Source organism: Colletotrichum gloeosporioides, assembly GCF_011800055.1.
Source record: "Colletotrichum gloeosporioides strain Lc1 chromosome Unknown consensus_17, whole genome shotgun sequence".
In the NCBI taxonomy this organism is placed as follows: Eukaryota; Fungi; Ascomycota; class Sordariomycetes; order Glomerellales; family Glomerellaceae; genus Colletotrichum; species Colletotrichum gloeosporioides.
This window is the reverse complement of record NW_025544662.1, coordinates 38959-59957: the sequence shown is the minus strand read 5'-3', so window position 1 is coordinate 59957 and position 20999 is coordinate 38959. Positions and strand designations below refer to the sequence as shown.

The window sequence follows — 20999 nt, the reverse complement described above, 5'->3', positions numbered from 1 at the left end:
GTGTGTGTTTCAGTCCACATATTCTTGAAGGATTCAGATCATGATGGCAGCTGCTAGAGAATACCGCCGACGTTGCGGATGGGAGTCGTCTCCACCATGGCCGTTCTAACCGGAGCTCGTATTGCGGCTTCTGGGGTGTATCAAGATGCAGATGGTTAAGTTACACCGTCTCTTAGATGGACGTCTGTAACAAGCAAACATTGTTACATCGCACTACAGCGCAGCAAAACATTGCGCGTCAGATCAGCTGGAGATCAATGACATTAAAGTTGTGCGGTCCTGAAGAATTTGGTGAGTGGGCTTGGTGGAGTGGGCACTGTCCCGTGTGGGTCGCGTATCGTCGGCTAACGCCCACAACACGGGGAGTCAGTCTTATATGACAAATTCGCCACAACCATCATCAAGCAGCAAGCTTCAGATACCAGCCCTGATGGTCTAGCGGTATGATTCTCCCTTAGGGTTGTCACTTGACGATTCAATCTGGGAGAGGTCCCAGGTTCGATCCCTGGTTAGGGCCCATTACTTTTGCTTTTTGCCTTCATTAACATTCTATGATGTTGTGATGGCCTCTGAGCTGGCTTTTGGCATATTTGCGAATGGCTGGCTGGTGCGCCCGACCGGCCTGGCCAATATGGGCTGTGCATTAAGGCAGCAGCAGCTTTTCAGGCGGCTATTTGAAGTATCTTTGTTGGGGCATGCGTTATCTAACGTGCAAAGAGGGACCGAGATGGTATTGTGTTGGTTGGGACACTGATCGTCCGGCCAGCGAATTGAGGCTTTGGGTTGGTTGCTGATGGTTGGCGGTCACATTTTGGGCCAACAAGGACTGCAGATGATGAGACAGGCAGGCAGAGCAGCAACGGCCACTGGTCCAACAAGGCAGATTTCATGCCGGAGGCCGACGAGATCAACATGGCTGTCCATCCTTCCAGAAAGGCATCTAAAGCTCGGCTTGCCCTCATGTTCTGCTGTGCTTAACACTGACATACCTTTTCGATTTACATTCCAGATTTCACTGAGCATCGCAACCACAATTCTCACAACTGAAGAAGATACCTGCATCGTATTGACACAAGATGGACTGCAACAACTTTCTTGAGTGCTTCCTCGGTCGAGCTCTGATCGCTAAAGATGCGGAGCCTACTATCGGTCAGAAGGCGTCCGGAGTCGTCTCGAAGCAACCGATAATAAGATCAAGCGAGGAGGCCGCATCCGAATTCATCGATGTCCTTCGCGCAGCCGAGAAGGGAGGCAAGGACCTCGAGCGACGGCTCCGAAACATCGTGACGACGAACTCTTGGACCGAGAGTCTCGCCAAGTTCATCCTTAGCGGCGTCGAAGGCCTTGTGCGCCATCGCGATACCTTCGGCCAGGTTGTGAAGGAAGCGATGGACAAGTCGACCGACTTGGCGCAGCAGGTCTTCGGCTTTGTGGAGGAGCACCCTGTCCTCGTCACCATCATTGCCATTGGCATATTGGTCATCGTCGCCCCTTGGGTGATTGAGGCATTGGGTTTTGGCGAACTGGGTCCGATAGCCGGTAAGATCGCGTGTTCAAGCCTGGTAGGAAATGAAGCTGACTTCTGGTAGACACCTTTGCCTCCTGGTGGCAAGCGCGATATGCAGGCTACGTTCCCAAGGGATCCTTGTTCTCCTTCCTTCAGCGCCTCGGCATGACCTGGAGTTGACTTCTGGCTTCAGCGTGGAAGATAATGCAGGTGAAAGCCAGACTGTGACGGCCGGGAGGGAGGATCTGTGGAAGGTATTCAGACTCTGCTGAGAGATGTCTAGAGTCACTCAGAAAATCAGACTAAAGCTTGGTATATAATACTCAGCGACGTCCTTGGACTTATCTCGCGGTCCGAGATGTTGAGAGTTTGTCGGCAGGCCTCCGACTACATGCTTCCAAGGTGTTGTGGGCCAGTCTCGACCCTGTGAAGTGTGAGGTTACACGTCACACGTGAAAAAACTCTCAGGCTTGGTCACCGAGACGGCTACGACAAGTTTTTGCATACAGCAGCCCTATGACCTACATATCCTTCCATCCCCAGATGGCAGACAACTTGTGCCGAAGCCCTGTGAACCAATTCCAATTGATTTTGTAAACTAGATATACGTCGCCCTTTCTACCATCATGATTCGATTCCTAGCTGTTCTCGAGGCCATATTTGCCGGGGTCACTCTGGCATTCGCATTTTCCGGCTTTGTGGTAGGTGTCAGATCTCGAGTTAAGAAGAATCGCCTCACCCGTTCTAATATGTGCGAGCAGGCTTCTTTGTTTGCTCTATTTATTCAAACCTTGGCAGGTCCCGTCGCGACCTATTTCACAGTCGCGTTATCATGGCTATTCCGTAGGGATGATTCATTTGCAAGGCAAAGGATATGTGTAGAAGTGCCTGAATCTATTCAATTGCAAGAATCTTCGTCGCCTGAAAAGCAAAGGAGGGACTATTTGCCTTCTGTGATAGTGATAAGAAATCGAGAGCGTCTAGTGATGCTTCCACGGCCGCGAGATGTGAACACTCCTGCAGGTCAGAGGAGCTCATGGCAGGGTACCAGTGATCTGAGAATGCCATGACATGTTCTAGCGACCAGAAACGCACCTCGAGCAAACAGACGTATCCATACATTTCGATTGAGTTCCACTTGTGCGTTTGGTTGGGGTGGAAGCTTGATGTTGTCGGCCTCCTGCATCGATCCCCCTCATTGGGCCTCTCCCTATCCAGCACCTCACACCTGCATTCTTTGTTGGCCTACCATGCGGCCTGCGCCCACCATCGGACTGGGCTCACTGGATGTCGTTTGATATCATAGGAGACTTTTTCCACTTAGCTCATCCACACAAGTACAGTTACGATCGCATCCAGGAATGGGCCTTGCCCCCTAGGCGAGTATTAGTACATATATACGCTCTTCGCCCTACTTCCATTTGAATCCCATCCAGCTTCTCTGCACAATAGAAAGATCAGCTCACACTGTTTGTCAATATCCTCTCACTCAATCTCACTCAATCTCTTCACATCCTGACCACAATGCTCTGGCTTCTTGGCCCGATCCTCGCCGTGATTGGATTCGATGCACTAGGGCCCATTGGTGGTGAGTGCCGGGCGCAATGTGTCTTTCAACCTCCAACAAAAGCCATCTGACAATATAAATCCAGGCTCTTTTGCTGCCTGGTTTCAATCAGTCTTCTATGGTGGTTTCGTCCCCGCCGGTGGACTCTTCGCTTTGTTGCAGTCACTAGCCATGGCCTGATTCTGAGATAAGTCCCGGACGTCAAGTTGATGGGCTGGATGGTGCATCGTTTGACTGCCTGTTCCCGAGACTTTGGAATTTGTGTGATGGCAAGGTGGGGGGAACTGTGGCCATATCCTTTGTCAGGGCGGGCATGGGGTTAAGGAAGGACGAAATGTATGTCTCCGACAGCTACAAGAAAGTCGTTTGTATTCCTGTCTTGCCAGCCAACAGAGACACCAGAGCAGTATGTCCTCACCTTTCTCTTTGACCAATGGAAATGTGTGAGGAGAGCCAGTGGAGAGTCAAAGCTGCAAGTACCCGGGACTACATCAAGATGATCCTGAAAACTTAGGGTGGCCTTTAGAATACGCTGCAACGTTTTTTATAAACATCAAAATTCCCCCAAACTCATTCAACAGCGCAGATGAGTGATCAATCGTTCCCCGTCATTGCCAGGTCCGCACCAGTAGCCGACCTTCTCTCATCACACGATCAGAAAGAGACTCTGAGTATGTTCTCTCTAGAAAACTGGATGACCGCATTGGTGGTGACCATTCTGTCATTCCAACACTCCGCCGACTCGGATCTGTGGTCAAAGATATGGGCAGCTTTACTCGTTATGTGCCTGAAGGCGGGTAGGTTTATCTCATCATAATTAACGCTTCAAGTATATGCTGAGATATTAGAACGACATCCCGATGCGCATTTCATGTGCTTACTAGCTGGATTCCCGTCTTTCTTCTACTACATAATTTGCGTTGATATCTATGAACTTTACCGCAAGAGCCAAAGACAACGACAAATGTACAACAAATATTTTGACGCGCTGTTGGATGTGGTGCCCGAGTAGGAGAAAGGTGGTCCTTGGTTTCGGGGTACAGGAGCTCGACTGCAGTTTCTTCACCCAGATAAAAGGCTGCCTCCCCAGCAACAGACCAACCCAGTCAGCCTTTTCCTCCTCACAATTTCTCTCCTCACAACCGCAAACAAAAGCACAAATCTCCTTTCATAACAAAGCCAGCAACTCTTTCTCGGTGCACTATGATCCGGCGGATTCATGGACTTGCTGCCAACTGGGTCCAGGGATGGATATCCAACTTCCTCTTTGGCTCGATTCTCATTGCCATTCCTCTTCGTTTCATCGTTGGTAAGCTTCCCTCTTGAATGCTTGCAAGATTGGAGAAGTATGAGCTGATGATTGCTTCAGGCTTCATCGCCGCTTGGTGGCAGTCTCGTTACGGCGGCTTCGTTCCCGCCGGATGTGTCCTCGCGGGATTTCAGCGCCTGGCCATGATTTTTGGAGACTCAGGTCCCTTTGCAGGTAAGAATATGAACCTTCACAAACCATTGCCTTGATCCAGGTTATGGAGACTGACGCAGAATCCCAGACATGCTTGGGGTTTGGTTCTTCGGCTGGATCAGCGAATTCATCTCCACCAACACCCTCTTGGGCACGATTTGGCGATTCTTCGTGGGTGGTCTCTTTTTCTAAGGGGTCTGGTTGGCTATTAGAGATCCAGGGGTGTAAGGGTACAATAGGTGAATTCATCTGTATGGCATCAAGATCGTGGACGGCAAGAGATCTTCTCCATAGCTGAATCAAGTCCGCGTACCAGCTTCTGAAGTCGACGAGGACTCTGTCGAGACCTGAGTGAATGGCCGTGAACGCACTACTGACCGTTGACCCATCTCATCCTCATTGTTCTTTCTAGATTTGCTAAAACCCAAGTCCTCCTTTGCTCCTTCTCACCATCCCTCTCCAAACACAATACTTTCACCAAAACGACTCACCAGTTACAGACTCACACACAACATTAGAATGACTTCAACCATTCTTCCAACCCTCAAGAGATGGGTCACGGCCCTCGCTGAGACCTACTTCTGGCTCTTCGCCCTGTACCTCACCATGTGGTTCACGATGGCCTTCGGCAAGATTCTGGTCTGGCTGATTCTGCTGATCTTGGGCTACCGTGACGGTCAAGGCCCGGTCTGCGGTATGTTTTTCTTTCGGAATTCTTCGCGGTTTTCCGCGCTCGGAGCTGCGCTGACTTTAATCTGCATAGGCTCGCCGGCTTGGCTGTTGGATATCTACTTCCCCGAGGAGGAGATCGTCGCGGGCGTTCGGTTCGGAGTCTTCCTGTTCTTCGTTGCTTGCTGGGTCGGCATCTTGTGATGAAATAAGAACACGAAACTCAATGGCGGCTTGGCAATATGGACATGGGGAGGCTCGTGGATGCAGATAGCAATGGCCGGCCTATTTCAACGGGATCGAGGAGTACGGTCGGCCAGAGGGGTTCATCAACGGCAAAGCCAAGACAGGTTTACTTTTCTAGGTTACCCAGCTACCAGGTTGTGTCCAAAATAACAGGGAAGAAGTCCAAGCAGTCTTTATGAATGATGTACAGTGTTATCATTATCAGTTTTTCCCTAACCTCAAAACGCCCGAACAAGCCATCCCGCAGGGGAATCGTGGATGCATTGCAAAACTATTCCTCCGCAATGCCAGCAAACGCCTCCTTGTCCTTGCCCGCGCCCTCGTCATCCGTCACGGGGGTCGTCGTATTCCACACATCCTGCTTCAGCGCCTTCTCCTCCTCGTCCTCGACCACGCCAAACTTGGTTACGCTGAACTCGGGCATGCGCCGGCGCTCCTTGCTCAGGATGCCGCCGCTCTTGCCCACCCTGCGCCGGCGCTCCTGCTCCGCGTCGCGCTTCACGGCCGCCATCTCGCCCGCGGCGTCGAGCATCGTGCCCTCGAGGCTGAGGTAGCCGTGGTCGCCGCTGACGCCGACGTCGAAGGCCTTGATGCGGAACCTGACGCGGCCCTTGACCTTCTCGCCGGCGCCGTCGACCCAGAAGCCCGTGGTGTGGATCTGGCTCACGGCGCCGTGCTCGTCCTCGGCCGCCTGCGCCTCGGCGGCGTCCTCCTCCGCGGCGAAGGGGTCCGCGACGTACTGCGCAGCCTCGGCGGAGTCGGCGTGCACCCAGCGCCACTCGGCCGGCAGGCGCGCGGACTCGATGCTGGCGTTGAACTTGCTCCAGCACACGACGCCGATGTGGCCCTCGTTCTCGAGGTTGATGACGCCCTCCATCCAGGCGCCGCGGCGGGGGACGAAGAGGTCGACGTCGACGGTGACGTAGCCGAAGCCGACGGCGTACTCGTCGACGGAGACGAGGTCGCAGCGCTGGCTGTCCGAGGTGGCGGCGCCGCGGCGGCCGGGCTGCTCTGAGACGGCGATGTTGCGGAAGGCGAGGAGGACGCCCTTGAAGTCGGGGACGTAGCGGTTCACGAGGGGCTCGAGGTGCTGCGTTGCGGCGGCGGTGCAGGGCGTGTCCCAGCCTATGGGGTAGATGGGGAGATATAGCGAGACGGTCTGGGTGTAGAAGGGGAACTGCGGCTTGGAGGGTGCGTCGGGGGGTTGGTGGGCTCGGGATGTCGATTTCGTTTCCGCGGGGGCATCGACGTCCATCGCGTTCTCGTCGTCGGCGTCGGCTGCTTCTGGCTCAGCGACGGCGGCCGCCTTGGACTTTTTGCTCTTCTTCTCCTTCTTCTCGCTCGCGGGGGTATCGGCTGAGACCTCTTCAAGGCCTTGTGACTTGCGCTTCTTCTTCTTGTCCTTCTTCTCCTTGCGCTCGGCATCGGATGCGTCCTCATCGGCTTCGGCCTCGTCTGTCGACTTCCTGTGCTTGTCCTTCTTGTGTTTGCGCTTCTTCTCGGACGAGGGCTCGCCGTTGGTCGTGGAGGCGGCTACGGAGAGGTCCTGCGAGGCGGCCGGGGTATCATCGTCGCTGTTGTTGTCATCGTCCTTTGGCACCACGCTCTTGGAGCGCTTGTGCTTGCGCTCCTCGCCCTCGACAGCGTCCTCCTCGCGCGAGCGCTTCTTCTCCTTCTTGTCCTTTTTGCTCTTCTTGTCGGACTTGTGCCCGTTCGTGACGGGGGAGTCAATTGCCGCCATGGCTGCGGCTGGGGAGCTGTGTGTTGAATTGGGCGGGTCGCGGAGGACGCTGGTTCCCTTGATCTTCTTTTTTTGGGCAAAAAAAAGTTCCAGCGTACGGTCGGCCAAAAAAAATTTCGAGGCAAGAGTTCACCGATCGGTGGTGGGGTCGCCCGTCTCCCGCGCTGGGCCCGCCAGCCTCTCAGACAACACCGTCCGGGCAGGGGTCCATTGGTTGGTGCAGAGGTACGTACCCGACGTGGTGCGAGTCGGGGGAGGCTGCCTTGGCCGCCTGCTTTATCTGGACGTGTGTTCATGAAAGGGCGTATTTTCGCGGGAAACAAGTCGAGAAAGTACTGGGATAAATCAATTGAACGGGCCTTGAATCCTGGAGCTATCTGGAACTTGGTGGAGTTATTTTGGGTTACCAGTGACGGCGGGTTGGGGAAATGTTTTTTTTTTTGAAGGGCGCGAAAGGGCGCAAAACATCAGATGTACAGCGGGGATCAACGGCAGCTGTGAGCTCTCGCATCCAAGTTCCCCTCTTGTTGCTCCTCCACTTGCCCAGCACGTCTTGGGATGGCGTCAGTTCCCGAGGGGTCGGAGCTCGACTTACAAATGCGAGTTTCAGCGGGGTGACTTTGACGTGCCGTTATCGCTCCGATCAAGTGAAGCTATAAGAAGAAGCAACCATCCTGCCAAATTGCAGTGGACGTTTATCTACAGCTTCACCCTGAGAAGCAAGCTGCTGGTTTTACCCCGCTTTGACAGCTCCCCGTAATCTGTAATTCATCCGTCACTCGCAACACCGCAACTCAACATGTCCTTTACCCCTTCCAAGATTCTCGTCTTCGGCGCCACGGGCAACATTGGCCTGTTCATCACCGAAGCCCTATTGGACGCCAGCCCGGCATTCGGCCAGATCACCATCTTCACATCACCCTCTACGGTAGAGAACAAGGCGGCGCTGCTTGAGGGGTGGAAGAAGAAGGGCGCCAAGGTCATCAGCGGCAACGTCGACAACAATGACGAGGTTAAAGCTGCCTACAAGGAGCACGACACCGTCGTCTCGGCTCTGGGCCGGAACGTGATTGAGAAGCAAATCGACCTCATCAAGCTGGCCGAGGAGACCGACTCTGTGAAGTGGTTCTTCCCCTCAGAGTACGGCACGGACATCGAGTACGGCCCCAAGAGCCCCAACGAGAAGCCTCACCAGGCCAAGCTCAAGGTGCGCAAGTACATCCGCGAGAACGTCAAGCGGCTCAAGTACACGTACCTGGTGACGGGACCGTACGTCGACATGTACCTGTCTCTCGCCCCGGTGGCACCGGAGGCCGGTGGATATGATGTCAAGACCAAGAAGGCCGTCTTGGTGGAAGATGGCGAGGGAAAGGTCGGCTTGATCACCATGAAGGAGTGAGTTTCATCCTTGGCTGGCGCTCACTTGAATGTTGCTAACCACTTTACAGCGTTGGCAAAACCCTAGTCGCCTCGCTCAGACACCCTGATGCGTCGTTCAACAAGGCCCTGAAGGTGCAGTCGTTCGTCGCGACACCGAAGCAGATTCTGGCCGAGTTCGAGAAGCAGACGGGCGCAAAGTGGGAAACCTCCTACGTGCCGCTGAAGAAGCTCGAAGAGGCCGAGGAGAAGGCGTGGGCTGATGGCAAGCCGTACGCGACCATCTTCACCCTGCGCCGCATCTGGGCCGAGGGCGGTACGCTGTACGAGAAGACGGACAACGAGAGCATTGGCGTTGGGCCCAACGATGTTGAGACTTTGGAGGTGGCTGTTGGACGGGCTTTGGGAAAGACCGAGTAACTATTGGAAAGAGTCAAATAAATCGTCAGCCCAATCTTGGCCTGTTTATCCCGTCCGTCCGACGTAAGTGACGGGCTCATAAAACACAAAACGCCATGTTTTCTCATCGAAAGAAGACCGAATATCCGCAGCTTGAGTCCCTGCAAGATGCTACGATCGATGTCCGATTGTTCCGACAGAGTTTCTCCAGACAACAAAAACCTGTCAAAGATCTGCATAATCATTCCATGAACTGGCTTGCATAAACATAATTTGCGAGTCTACGCTCTCCCAGAATACGAGCTGATAGAAAGGAGCTCCTTGGTGACATGGAATCCAGCTCAGCGGTCCATTGTGCGCTAATACGGGCCGCGTAGGCACCTAAGCTTAATGCCGTAGGTGCCGCATGCGCTGATCACCGGCGGGCCCCCGCTTGCGGAACCTGGAACATGGAGGCGCTCAGGGACCTGGACTAACTGAGGTGCTGAGGTGCAGTGGTGTGTGGCAGCTGTGGCATGTGGGCGCTGTCATGGGATGCCGCCCGCCGGCGTCTTTCCCCAGAAACCGGTTCCAGGTTCCATTCAAGGCTCGCTTCCTCGTCCCGACTTCCCTTCCCCTCAGGTCCGGACCCTTCACTTCGTACAAAGCTTCTTTCTCTCCCTCACACCACACTTTGGACGACACAATTGGAAAACATCGCGAGAGACACGTCCAACATGGCTCCCTCTGGTCTTCGCCAGTGCATGCACGATGTCAGCCCTTACCTGCTGCTACTGATCTGTGTCTCGACGCTGGGCCCCCTGCAGTTCGGCTTCCATCTGGTACGTATTGCATCATACCTTCGCCCGCCTCCTCCGACTTCCGTCCCTCACCCAGCACGACAGCTAACGACGGTGATTCCTGTCTAGGCCGAGCTCAACGCGCCCCAAGATGTCCTCACTTGCCGGAAGAAGTCGATCCAGGCCAAGACGACCATGCTGAAATGGGTGCACTCCAAGTCGCCCGACACCGAGAGCTGGCTCCCCGACTGTATTCCCATGACCGATGCCGTCTTCGCGACCGTTTCCTCGATCTTCACCGTCGGCGGCCTGATCGGTGCCCTCTGCGCCGGCCCCTTCTCCTCTAAGCGCGGCCGCCTCCCTGCGATGCGCCTCACCGCGGTCTTTTACATTATTGGCGCTGTGATCGAGACGCTTGCCGGCAACGCGCCAGTCCTGTCGATTGGCCGCTTCTTTACTGGTGCTGCGGCCGGAGCCTCGACTGTCATTGTGCCGTTGTACATCAGCGAGATTGCACCGCCCAAGGAGCGCGGCCTGTTCGGCGCCATGACACAGGTTTCCATCAACGTCGGCATTCTGGGAGTCCAGACTCTGGGATACTTCTTGAGCTACGGAAAGCAGTGGCGCTGGATCCTGGCCGCTGGTGTGATTGTTTCTCTGGCCCAGGCCTCGGGTCTGCTCCTTGTTCCCGAGAGCCCGGCTTGGCTTGCTGCCAACGGAGATGCTCCAAAAGCCCGCCGCACCTTGCAGCGGATCCGCGGCAAGGACTTCGACATCAAGGAGGAGGTCGAGGCTTGGGACGCCGATAATGCCGTTGCTGAGGCGGAGGGTCTCTTGGCCCAGAGCGACGCTACGCCCCCGACTTCTCCAGGGCTTCCCAAGAAGACTTCGCCCGTCCACCTCGGCTTCTTTGAGGTTGTCAAGGAGCCACTGTACAGGCCCGCCATCGCTGCTGTTGTCGGCATCATGTTTGCGCAACAACTGTGCGGTATCAACTCGATCATCATGTACTCCGTGTCCCTCCTGACGGACCTTCTCCCCGTCAGCTCTGCCCTGCTTACCATTCTGATCTCCGTTGTCAACCTGATTACCACGGCTGCGTGCTCCCCGCTGCCCGACAAGCTTGGCCGAAAGAGGTGCATCCTGATTTCCATCATCGGCCAGGGCACCAGCTCCCTGATCCTCGCTCTCTCGATCAAGTTTGGCGTCAAGATCTTGTCGGCGGTTTCCGTCGTGTCTTTTGTGGCCTTCTTCGCTGTTGGTCTTGGGCCAGTGCCCTTCATTCTGGCGTCGGAGCTGGTCGGACAGGAGGCTGTTGGCGCCATTCAGTCGTGGTCTTTGGGTGCGAATTACGTAGCAACGTTCCTGGTTGCTCAATTCTTCCCAATTGTCAACAACTTCCTGAACCAACTGCTTGGCGGCGCAGGCTGGGTGTACTTCCTGTTTGCCGGATTTGCGCTATTGTTTGCGCTCTTCGTGTCTGTCAAGGTGCCGGAGACGCTTGGAAAGAAGGATGCCGACGAAGTCTGGGGTCGGACCCGTCGCTTGGATTAAGCTTACGTCTAGAATTGTGGCGATTCAATCATTATCAAGGTAATTGGATGGGAATAAAAGGCGTTTACAGACTTCCATAGGGTATATTGATATTGCTCAGCTTTGAAACATCCTCCTGCTTCTGACGGTCTGTTCCAATTGCAAAATGCCAGCTTTGACGCCATCAACAACGTAGATCTGGCTACCCTTCTCCTTACCGTAGACCTCTATCGCCGAATTGCGAATGATCTCCTCAAGGCCCGCCATGCCAGCACATCCCATGACCACGCAGCCAACATCGCCACTGTTGAGCAGTTTCTTGGTCGCCTTGACGAGCTTCTCCTTGACCTCTTCAGGGCTAACGTGATGGAAATCTCCAGCAGTCAATCCAGTCGTCATGACTCCACCAAATTTGGCGTTTTCTGCCTCTTCAGCTTGCCCAAGATAGCACTTGACTCCATGGCTGAGATGCTTCTCCCAAAAGTCGCCAGTGGTCACCACGCCCCATTTTGAGCAGGTGGCGGCGGGTGAGGTGTGAGGAAGGAGTGAGATTGCGGTGAGGACACTTGCCTCGAAGATGCCGGTGACGGCTAGCTTGTGGTGGTACTTTTGAGAGAGCTTCTCGACGAGCGTGTGAACGCTGTAGCAAGCGACGAGCAAGCCGTCGTACTGCTCAATCTGCTCGCTGGTGAGGTTGCTGAGCACGGCCTCGGTGCTGCGCTGGATGTCTGCGTCGTCGTTGATGCTGGCGGGGCTGTCGGACGGCGCCGTGTAAGTGTGGATTTCGAGGGACTGACGTTAGAGATCAGCCAGTGATGCTTTTTACTGTCAAACCATCACGGATGGCATGTTGACAGCTTCAACCCCCCAGCTTACATCGTGCAGGGGCATTCCCTGGATGGCCTTCTCCATGCCCCTCGTCATGTCGAGAGAGGAGTTGGGGTTGATCACGAGGATCTTAATATTTCGACGGAGAAGCCGGGTCGTCATGGTTGCTGTTTGGCGTGAAACTTGATGAGAAGTCTGCGATACGTTCACGACACCTTGGGAAATATTCACAAGAGAAAAGCAGCAACCCCGGCGGGCTAAAAGCTGCGTTCACGCCGCCGGCCAGTGGAGACAGTGCCGACAATTGTGGGGGTTTGCCGGCCCGGTTACGCTGACAGCGACATCTCACACTCAGCAGGTGCACCGCTCAGACGAGCACAGGTGTCGAAGGAAGGTGTGGTGGTGCAGCCCGTGCTGCGGGGTATCACGTGACAGCGCCTGCTCAGCCACCGCTGTGTGACGATCCAGTTGCAGCCGTGGCACTGGACAGCTGGAGGCAGCGAACCCAACCAACCCCACTATCGACGACACAGACGTAACAGCTTCCCGGGTGCTCTCCCCAACCCAACCACACCTCTCCCTCCCTCCCAAGACAGAAGCTCAACCTCTCAGCCCTGCAGCTTCAGCTTCTGCTTTCACAATGGCAGCCGAGGCCCCCATCGGTAAGACGCAATTCTCCTGATACCGCCCTGCAGCGGCTGGCTCCCGGACAGCTACCGTCATCACCGCTGCTTGGCTGATTGATGATTGATGATCATGGGGAGGTGGCTGACGCAAGATCCACTACAGTCCTCGACGGAGGAACCGGTTTCCTCAAGGTCGGCTACGCAGCGCAGAACTTCCCCGAATTCCAGTACCCTTCCATCGTCGGCCGACCGATCCTGAGAACCGAAGAGCAAGGAGACTCCAATGACCTCGTTATCAAGGACATCATGTGCGGTGACGAGGCCGCCGCCGCCCGTACCATGCTCCAGATCAGCTACCCCATGGAGAACGGTATCGTCAAGAAGTGGGAGGACATGCAGCACCTCTGGGACTACACCTTCAACGAGAAGATGAAGGTCGACACGCAAGGACGCAAGATCCTGCTGACCGAGCCCCCGATGAACCCGCTGCGGAACCGTGAGCAGATGTGCGAGGTCATGTTTGACCGGTACGGATTTGGCGGTGTCTACGTTGCGATCCAGGCCGTGTTGGCACTCTACGCCCAAGGTAAGATACTCGCTCGGAACCACCGTTACCGTCAATGAGCAATTGCGTACACAATGGGGCTAACCTGGCTGCTTCAGGTCTCAGCTCCGGTGTCGTCGTCGACTCGGGAGACGGCGTGACCCACATCGTCCCCGTGTACGAGTCCGTGGTCCTCAACCACCTCACCCGCAGACTCGACGTTGCCGGCCGCGACGTCACGCGCAACCTCATTGCGCTCCTCCTGCGCCGCGGATACGCGCTCAACAGAACGGCCGACTTCGAGACGGTCCGCCAGATCAAGGAGAAGCTCTGCTACGTCTCGTACGACCTGGAGCTGGACAAGCGCCTCAGCGAGGACACGACGGTGTTGGTGGAGAGCTACACGTTACCCGACGGCCGCGTCATCCGCGTGGGTAGCGAACGTTTCGAGGCGCCCGAGTGCTTGTTCCAGCCTCACCTCGTCGACTGCGAACAGCCGGGTATCGCTGAATTCCTGTTCAACACGATCCAGGCGGCCGACGTCGACGTCAGGTCGTCACTCTTCAAGGCCATCGTCCTGTCGGGTGGTAGCAGCATGTACCCCGGTCTGCCCTCGCGTCTGGAGAAGGAGCTCAAGCAGCTGTGGCTTACACGGGTGCTCGGCGGTAACCCGGAGAGATTAAACAAGTTCAAGGTCCGGATAGAGGACCCACCCCGCCGGAGACACATGGTGTTCCTCGGAGGCGCGGTGCTGGCCAACATCATGGCGGACAAGGAGGGCATGTGGGTTACCAAGCAGGAGTGGGATGAGCAGGGCCCGCGGGTGCTGGAGAAGCTTGGCCCGCGATAGACGGCCGCGGTGTAATCATCCCCGGGGGTGTGCTGTGGCTGATCTTGGTCTTCTTGTTGGTAGAGTGGCATGCATGCGACAGGTTCTAGAGCCTCTTTTTTTGTTTTCTAACGAAAAAGTTGATGAAGTCTTTTTTACGTCCGTTACTGACGTAGCATTGTGTCCCCGTCCCTGTCTCATGTGAAGCTGTCAGGTGAGAGGAAAGCATTAGGTGAGGCAACCTAAAGCAAGGAGCTGTGAGGTGTTGGGATGGAAGGGGAAGTCTGATTGATGCCCTTGCTCCAACACCGTGCCTTGGGTGACAGAAATGGCACTGTAGGCAGAAGGCAAGCGCCTTCCGCCCACCAAGCACAAGCAGAGGTAGAGCAGCCGAGACCTTATGAATGGCAGCCACGCCGCCTCGCTTTCTGTTGCTCTCAGTGAAACGTCACTTTCCTCACTCCTTCACTCATCACGACCGCCGGTGCTCTCACTCGCTTCTGCGTCAATGATCCTGCGCCGACACCTCTCGCTGCTGTCTCTCGCATTGCCGGCCCGAGTCGCTTCTCTGTCAGGTTCTCCATCCCAATGCGACTCTCCGTCCGCCTTCTCCGCACTTGATACCGCCATTCGGCCGTGATCGCACACAGTAAACACCGAAACATTTCTCGACTCGTGCGGGACGCGCGACGCCGATCATCGCGCATACATTACTGGAACCTACAGATTACCTACACTACACTACATACGCAGCCGCCATTTTTAACCTGCGCAGTTGGGGGAGATCCTCACACGCATCCCCAGATATACTGCCCGCATCAAGCCCCCTTCCGGCAACTTACAACCCAGATACCCGCCCGCGCCCCCGGAGATCCCGGCCGAAGTGCCTGCTACAAGCTCACACCGCACGCGTGGTGGTGGCACGCGCGCATATCCCCCGATCTCCGGATCTCACTGAGATTCTACTGCTGCTGCTGGTGACCCCCGCGCGAATCCGCCCTTTCACCAGCCCAGCCCACGTCGCGGCCAGATTTGGCCTGTACAGGCATCGGGCGACACCACCTTTCCTTTTTGTTCGTGTCTCCAACACGCAGCAGCCGTTGGGCTTTCGGGCATAACTTCTGCTCTCCTGCAGCACAGGACCCCAGTGAGCAGAGAAACAAGAAACCTCCGAACAAGAAAAAAGAATCTACTGCGATACCAAAGCAAGCACGAGAAGCACAAGCACTCGCCCGGCCCCTCTGGCCGACGGGATATTGCGCCATCCTCCACTTTCGCATCTCAACCGCGCACGCGCACGAGGCTGGTCCCACGCCCGGCCTGGCCTGACGCTGAACGCTGACGCTGAACGCTGAACGCTGACTGACGCCGGACGGAGACGTGCCTGATCCTGACTTTTATTGAATTTCGGCCGGCGCCGTCTTGTTATACCTTGAAGCCTTGGCCTTTTTGGCGGCGACACGGATCTTGGGTTATCCTACCCCGTCTTGACACTGCCTCTATCCCGGATCCAGGCTTGGGCCCGAACGATATCCACCGGGAAAGTAATTGAGTCTCCATTTCGCCACGTTCCCGCCGCCTGCCTCTCTCTTTCCGAGGGTAGGTGCGAAAGCGACAGACCAGGTTCCCGGGACACACGCAGTTCCATTCAGTTTTAGCCTCTCGACCGGGGCACCGACAAACCACATTGACGGTTGTGGCATTACGCCATTGGACTCGGCCTGCGAAGCTCGAAACCCAGCAGTGACAACCTCAGGCCTGCTGTTGAGGGCCAGAAGAAAAGGGCCACGCGGATAACGGCGTTTAGGTGTTTTGGATCTTTCGGATAACTGGACCGGCTGGGAAGGAGTCTGCCACGCAGCATCGAATTCCCACATTGCAGGGAACCTCTTACGGACCACCACATCACCTCAGAGCTTACCGAGCGAGACGTTCGTTACCGTCGGATGATGAGCCTGACCAACCCGCCATCCGTCGCCTCTGGCCCCAGCTCGGTGCGGACGGGCACGCTCAAGAGAAGCGTCCAGGCCGCGTTTGAAGGTGAGTTTTGGTGTTTGCTTGTGCTTCATTCATCGTACCCGCTGTCCCTTGCCTTGCCTTACCTTTTTCACAAACGAACGGTCCTTCCGTCTGTGTTCGCCCCCTGTCCCGAGTTGGCTTACTCTGATATCCCCAATTTTGCCCATCTACCTGACTCGAACTACTGTCAATGTGTCGTTTGAGGCGGCGGCGGCGGCGGCGGACAAACCCAAAAGTCAAGCGACATGCAACATAAAAAAATAAGTTGAGCGAGAATATTGGCGGCAGACAAAAAAGAAGCTCCCGTGGGAGTTTGCAAAGACAGATAGGAAGGATGGGGACAGCGTGAGATGAAATACTTACATCTTCGGAACGATCCATCTGACCCCAATTCCGCCGTCGGCCGCCAACGCCGCCTTCTCCGCCGTGGATTCCCCCTTTCGCCTTCGTTGCTTTTACAATTTTGTTTTATCCACATTTTCTCCTCTTGTCGATCGACAGCCCCCAACCCCGGCCGGCGTCCCATCCGTCCTGGTGTATCGAATCGTATCTCGCCGTATGCACCCCTCCCACTGCTAATCCTGCACACTGCACTGCACACACACTCACACACACACACCTCTGTCTCTGGCTGTTGCTGCTCTTTGGCTGGGCTCTGCATAGCTGCTAAGAGCCTTGGGGAAACGACTGATCAGAGAGCTCATCCTCGGGAATCGGGGTCGTTGTACTTCGCCGCGGCACAGCTGCTCGCTTGCCTCTCAGGCTGCAACTGCGTCGTCGTTTCTCACTCTGGCCCCCTAAAACCCCCAATCTACCTCATCCGTTTTGATTATCCAACTGCCCGACACTAGCTCACATCACGTCGCCTTACACACCCATTCATCACGACCCCAGTTCACATCCTATCGCATCCCAATCCCATCCTCCACCCCTCCTATCCCATCCTGCCGGGAATCCCGCCTACGACCAAACTTGCCTCTTGCATACATATCTCTGTCGGGAGGCCTTGCACTCACGTTGCGCTCGCGTCTCGTCTCTTCTCCTCATTCCCTCTGTTCGATCTCATTTTCGTCTCCTCTATCTCCACCACACCCTTTTCTCGCTTTTCCCAGTTCAATTTTTTTTTTCGCTTTCCCTTTGCATCTCACACGAACGCCCAGGCGGAGTGCGGAAGGGCGCCGGCACCACCCAGGTTTTCCCAGCTGTGTGTTTCGGGCCTTCGGCGGGTGGCAGGCTGCATTCTTCCGCCGTGCTCTGGCTGGCCTGCTTAAAGCTTAGGAGGCGCCCGAACCCCGCGAACTCCAGCCCATTGCCTCAATTCAGCCCCCAGTCAGTCCCTTCCGAGGCCTGGACCTAGATCGGCGGTGAGCTTTCTTGCCTGAGCTTGCCTTGCCTTGCCTTGGCCCCTCATCTCAGTCGTCTTGTGCTCTCGTCAATCGTGTGATTGTCTCTCTCATAATCAGCCCTGTGTCGCTGTGAGAGGTCTCACCTCATCTCATCCTCCGCTTGTACAAAGACCGACGCAACAAGGAGACATGTGTTGTGTGTGAAGCGAGTGCATATCATTAAAAACCTTCTCTCTCTTCTCTCTCCTCTCGCCCGGCCTCTCATACCACCCCTCCTTCTATCCACCCGCATCCGTCCCTAAATATGTGGAGGGGTATCGGCTACGGCGGCCTGCACAGTCACAGCTCTTGTATTTGGCACCCCCCCCTTCCGATTACATCTTGAATTCAAGATTCTCCACAACTCAAAAATCACCTCAGGCCATACTAACCTCACTTTTCACAGACCCAGCAGACCGCGGCGTAGGCCACATCAACTACCAGCCCAAGGTCCGCGTCATCGAGCGGTACAAGGTCGTCGGCTTCATCAGCTCAGGAACCTATGGCCGCGTCTACAAGGCCCTCGGCCGCCAGGGCCAGCCTGGCGAGTTCGCCATCAAGAAGTTCAAGCCCGACAAGGAGGGCGAGCAGATCTCTTACACGGGCATCTCGCAGTCCGCCATCCGCGAGATGTCTCTCTGTAGCGAGCTGAAGCACGCCAACGTCATCAAGCTCGTCGAGATCATCCTCGAGGACAAGTGCATCTTCATGGTCTTCGAGTACGCCGAGCACGACCTGCTGCAGATCATCCACCACCACACGCAGAACCCGCGCCACCCGATCCCGCCGCAGACCGTCAAGAGCATCATGTTCCAGCTGCTCAACGGCTGCCAGTACCTCCACGCCAACTGGGTCCTGCACCGCGACCTCAAGCCGGCCAACATCATGGTCACCTCCGCAGGCGAGGTCAAGATCGGCGACCTGGGCCTCGCGCGACGCTTCGATAAGCCGCTGCACTCGCTCTTCAGCGGCGATAAGGTCGTCGTGACGATCTGGTACCGCGCGCCCGAGCTCATCCTCGGCTCGCGGCACTACACGCCCGCGATCGACATGTGGGCCATCGGCTGCATCTTCGCGGAGCTCCTCTCGCTGCGGCCCATCTTCAAGGGCGAGGAGGCCAAGATGGACAGCAAGAAGACGGTGCCCTTCCAGCGCAACCAGATGCAGAAGATTGTCGACATCATGGGGCTCCCCACCAAGGAGCGCTGGCCGCTGCTGACCGCCATGCCCGAGTACACGCAGCTCGGCACGCTGCAGCCGCCGATGACGCCGCACCACCACGGGCACCACCGCGGGCACCACCACCAGCAGCCGCCGCCGGCGAATGGGTCGAACCTCGAGAAGTGGTACTACAGCACCATCTCGCAGGGGCAGTCGAGCAGCGCGACGTCGGCGCCGAACGCGCAGAACGCGCCGCTGGCGAGCCTGGGCGCGGAGGGGTACAAGCTGCTGGCGAGTCTGCTGGAGTACGACCCCGTGGAGCGGCTGACGGCGGCGAAGGCGCTGCAGCACCCATTCTTCTCGACGGGGGATCGGTTGAACGCGCACTGCTTTGAGGGGCTGAAGAACGAGTACCCGCACAGGAGGGTCAGCCAGGACGACAACGATATCCGGACGAGTAGTTTGCCGGGGACGAAGAGGAGCGGGCTGCCGGATGATTCGTTGGCGAGGCCGGTGAAGAGGATGAAGGAGATGTAGGGGTGGGGTTTATCTCGCAGGGGGACGATGAGATGAGGCGTGTGGTTGCTTTTTTTTCTACACCGGAGTTTTTTTGGACGGGTGGGGGCATAGATGTGGCGTTTGGGGCGTTGATACCATATGAGTTATATTAGATGGAATGGAAGAAGGGGACGAGGTCCTCTGGACGAATTCAACTGTGTTAAAGAAGAGATTGTGAGTGAAAACGTGGGATGTGATATGAATATACTGAAAGAGGTGCCGAGGATGGGCAGAGGCCAGGAAGATTGCCCGCATCGAGTAACAACGAGCAAGTCAGCCTGACACTTCAGATGGCGATATAGCAAAATTTGGCAAACATGGATACCCGTGTACTCGTTCAACAGCCAATTTGCCTTCAACAGCCGATTTGCCTGTTTCGATACCAAAAATGAAGTCCCCGGCCCCTTATATACCTTATATGAGATAGGCGGTGTTGCCCGACTTGGCGGTTGGAAAGGAGTGTCCGTCTTCCCACCCGACTCGTTGATGGGCGGGAAATCCTCAGCCTGGGCATCCGATGACTGAACGGGTCTTGTACTATATAAGGCATCAATGTTGTACTTGAAAATAGGCCAGACAGCCAATATGCATCTCTAACATCTCTGCCACTTCGTCTGGAGACGAAAGATGTGAGCTCTGTGACGAAGGGTTACCTGCGGATGTCCTGGTAGAGATAGGCTTGTTCCTTTCCGACTGGACCAAGTTCTCAATGCTTCCGGGTTGCCTCTTCCGTGGGGGTATTGTGTGGGGATCAAACGCGGGCGATGAAGAATAGTCTTGGGACACTTCAAGCGCGGCTGGACCATACAATATCGCGACAATAGTATCGCGGCAGGCGTTGAAATGACCTTGGCCTCGAACCATGTCTGAAATGCCTTCTGGATGGACCATGTGCAATTGCCAGAAATTTGCCTGGGTCTTATTCTGATCGAAAAAACATTGCTCTGATTGCTATGTCCTTTTATATGAGACATTGCACCTGGATCGTGATTGCATCCAGGGTGTCTCGCAAGAATCTTGAGCATCCTGAGGTCCTGGATTCGAGGCTTGACGGGGCGCCAATAGCTTAAATGCTCTTGTGAGCTTAATTTTGTGCATCTAACCAGAACTGACATCTATTGCTTCCGCCAGGGCTTACTGCGAATCTTCGTCACCATAATGACTGACAGCTGGTTAGCGCTGCCCGAGTTCGTTCGATGTTTGATATGAAAAGAGATGATTCGGTCTTCTGAATATTTTGTAGAATACAATGGCAGAAGCACTCAGCGAAGAGGATGGCGTGAAGACATAACAACATGGAGTTGTTTGGCGTTAAGTTTGAGAATCGCTGGCCAACAGGACTGGGACTCTGTACGCAGTGTTTCCACCGAGAGATCTCACAATACTTGTCAAGACATTGGGGATGAAACACCCAATAGTATGGGCAAACGTGTCGACGCTTTTATACATATCAAAGACGTCAAATTGGGGAAGTGGTCGGATCGCTCCGCGTAGCGTAGGCTGTGGGATGCATATAAAGCGTAGCCTTGGACACATGAAACTGGCTGAGCACCAATCTTACGGTCTTCCGGGTCTGTTGGAGTTCGTATTGTGATGTTTTTGAAGCCGAGGTGGCCTCTGTGAGACGGGAATTGATCGACAAGGATACGCGCACAAAAGTCTTGCTTTCTCTTCCTAGTCGACGCCGTCTTCCTTCCCTGTCTTTGCTCAGTGGTGTATTCATATACAGCTGGTTGGGGCGAGAGCGTGGGCGAGGATCTCGGACAGAC

General features: G+C 55.6%; 8 protein-coding genes across 8 annotated transcripts; 6 read left to right on the top strand and 2 right to left on the bottom strand.

The window, feature by feature from the left end:
- Positions 1 to 1076: 1076 nt before the first annotated feature.
- GCG54_00010894 (uncharacterized protein) lies at positions 1077 to 1687 on the top strand (the record flags this gene model as incomplete). The annotated part of the gene is made up of 2 exons (XM_045410806.1): positions 1077 to 1539; positions 1590 to 1687. The coding sequence occupies 2 exons, from the start codon at positions 1077 to 1079 to the stop codon at positions 1685 to 1687; spliced, it is 561 nt and encodes a 186-aa protein (XP_045267864.1).
- Positions 1688 to 4277: 2590 nt separating this feature from the next.
- Positions 4278 to 4728, top strand: GCG54_00010893 (uncharacterized protein; the record flags this gene model as incomplete). The annotated part of the gene is made up of 3 exons (XM_045410805.1): positions 4278 to 4383; positions 4444 to 4557; positions 4625 to 4728. 3 exons carry the CDS (start codon positions 4278 to 4280, stop codon positions 4726 to 4728), a joined length of 324 nt encoding a protein of 107 aa, XP_045267863.1.
- A 327-nt stretch (positions 4729 to 5055) lies between these two features.
- GCG54_00010892 (uncharacterized protein) lies at positions 5056 to 5409 on the top strand (the record flags this gene model as incomplete). The annotated part of the gene is made up of 2 exons (XM_045410804.1): positions 5056 to 5230; positions 5300 to 5409. The coding sequence occupies 2 exons, from the start codon at positions 5056 to 5058 to the stop codon at positions 5407 to 5409; spliced, it is 285 nt and encodes a 94-aa protein (XP_045267862.1).
- A 313-nt stretch (positions 5410 to 5722) lies between these two features.
- GCG54_00010891 (uncharacterized protein) lies at positions 5723 to 7192 on the bottom strand (the record flags this gene model as incomplete). The annotated part of the gene is made up of 1 exon (XM_045410803.1): positions 5723 to 7192. One exon carries the CDS (start codon positions 7190 to 7192, stop codon positions 5723 to 5725), a length of 1470 nt encoding a protein of 489 aa, XP_045267861.1.
- A 799-nt stretch (positions 7193 to 7991) lies between these two features.
- On the top strand, positions 7992 to 11301 carry GCG54_00010890 (putative metabolite transport protein; the record flags this gene model as incomplete). The annotated part of the gene is made up of 4 exons (XM_045410802.1): positions 7992 to 8587; positions 8641 to 8985; positions 9726 to 9789; positions 9877 to 11301. The coding sequence occupies 4 exons, from the start codon at positions 7992 to 7994 to the stop codon at positions 11299 to 11301; spliced, it is 2430 nt and encodes an 809-aa protein (XP_045267860.1).
- A 96-nt stretch (positions 11302 to 11397) lies between these two features.
- GCG54_00010889 (uncharacterized protein) lies at positions 11398 to 12270 on the bottom strand (the record flags this gene model as incomplete). The annotated part of the gene is made up of 2 exons (XM_045410801.1): positions 11398 to 12072; positions 12157 to 12270. The coding sequence occupies 2 exons, from the start codon at positions 12268 to 12270 to the stop codon at positions 11398 to 11400; spliced, it is 789 nt and encodes a 262-aa protein (XP_045267859.1).
- A 478-nt stretch (positions 12271 to 12748) lies between these two features.
- Positions 12749 to 14128, top strand: GCG54_00010888 (Actin-related protein 2; the record flags this gene model as incomplete). The annotated part of the gene is made up of 3 exons (XM_045410800.1): positions 12749 to 12770; positions 12898 to 13320; positions 13398 to 14128. 3 exons carry the CDS (start codon positions 12749 to 12751, stop codon positions 14126 to 14128), a joined length of 1176 nt encoding a protein of 391 aa, XP_045267858.1.
- Positions 14129 to 16056: 1928 nt separating this feature from the next.
- On the top strand, positions 16057 to 19209 carry GCG54_00010887 (Serine/threonine-protein kinase SSN3; the record flags this gene model as incomplete). Its single annotated transcript, XM_045410799.1, has 2 exons — positions 16057 to 16147; positions 17918 to 19209. The coding sequence occupies 2 exons, from the start codon at positions 16057 to 16059 to the stop codon at positions 19207 to 19209; spliced, it is 1383 nt and encodes a 460-aa protein (XP_045267857.1).
- Positions 19210 to 20999: the final 1790 nt, after the last annotated feature.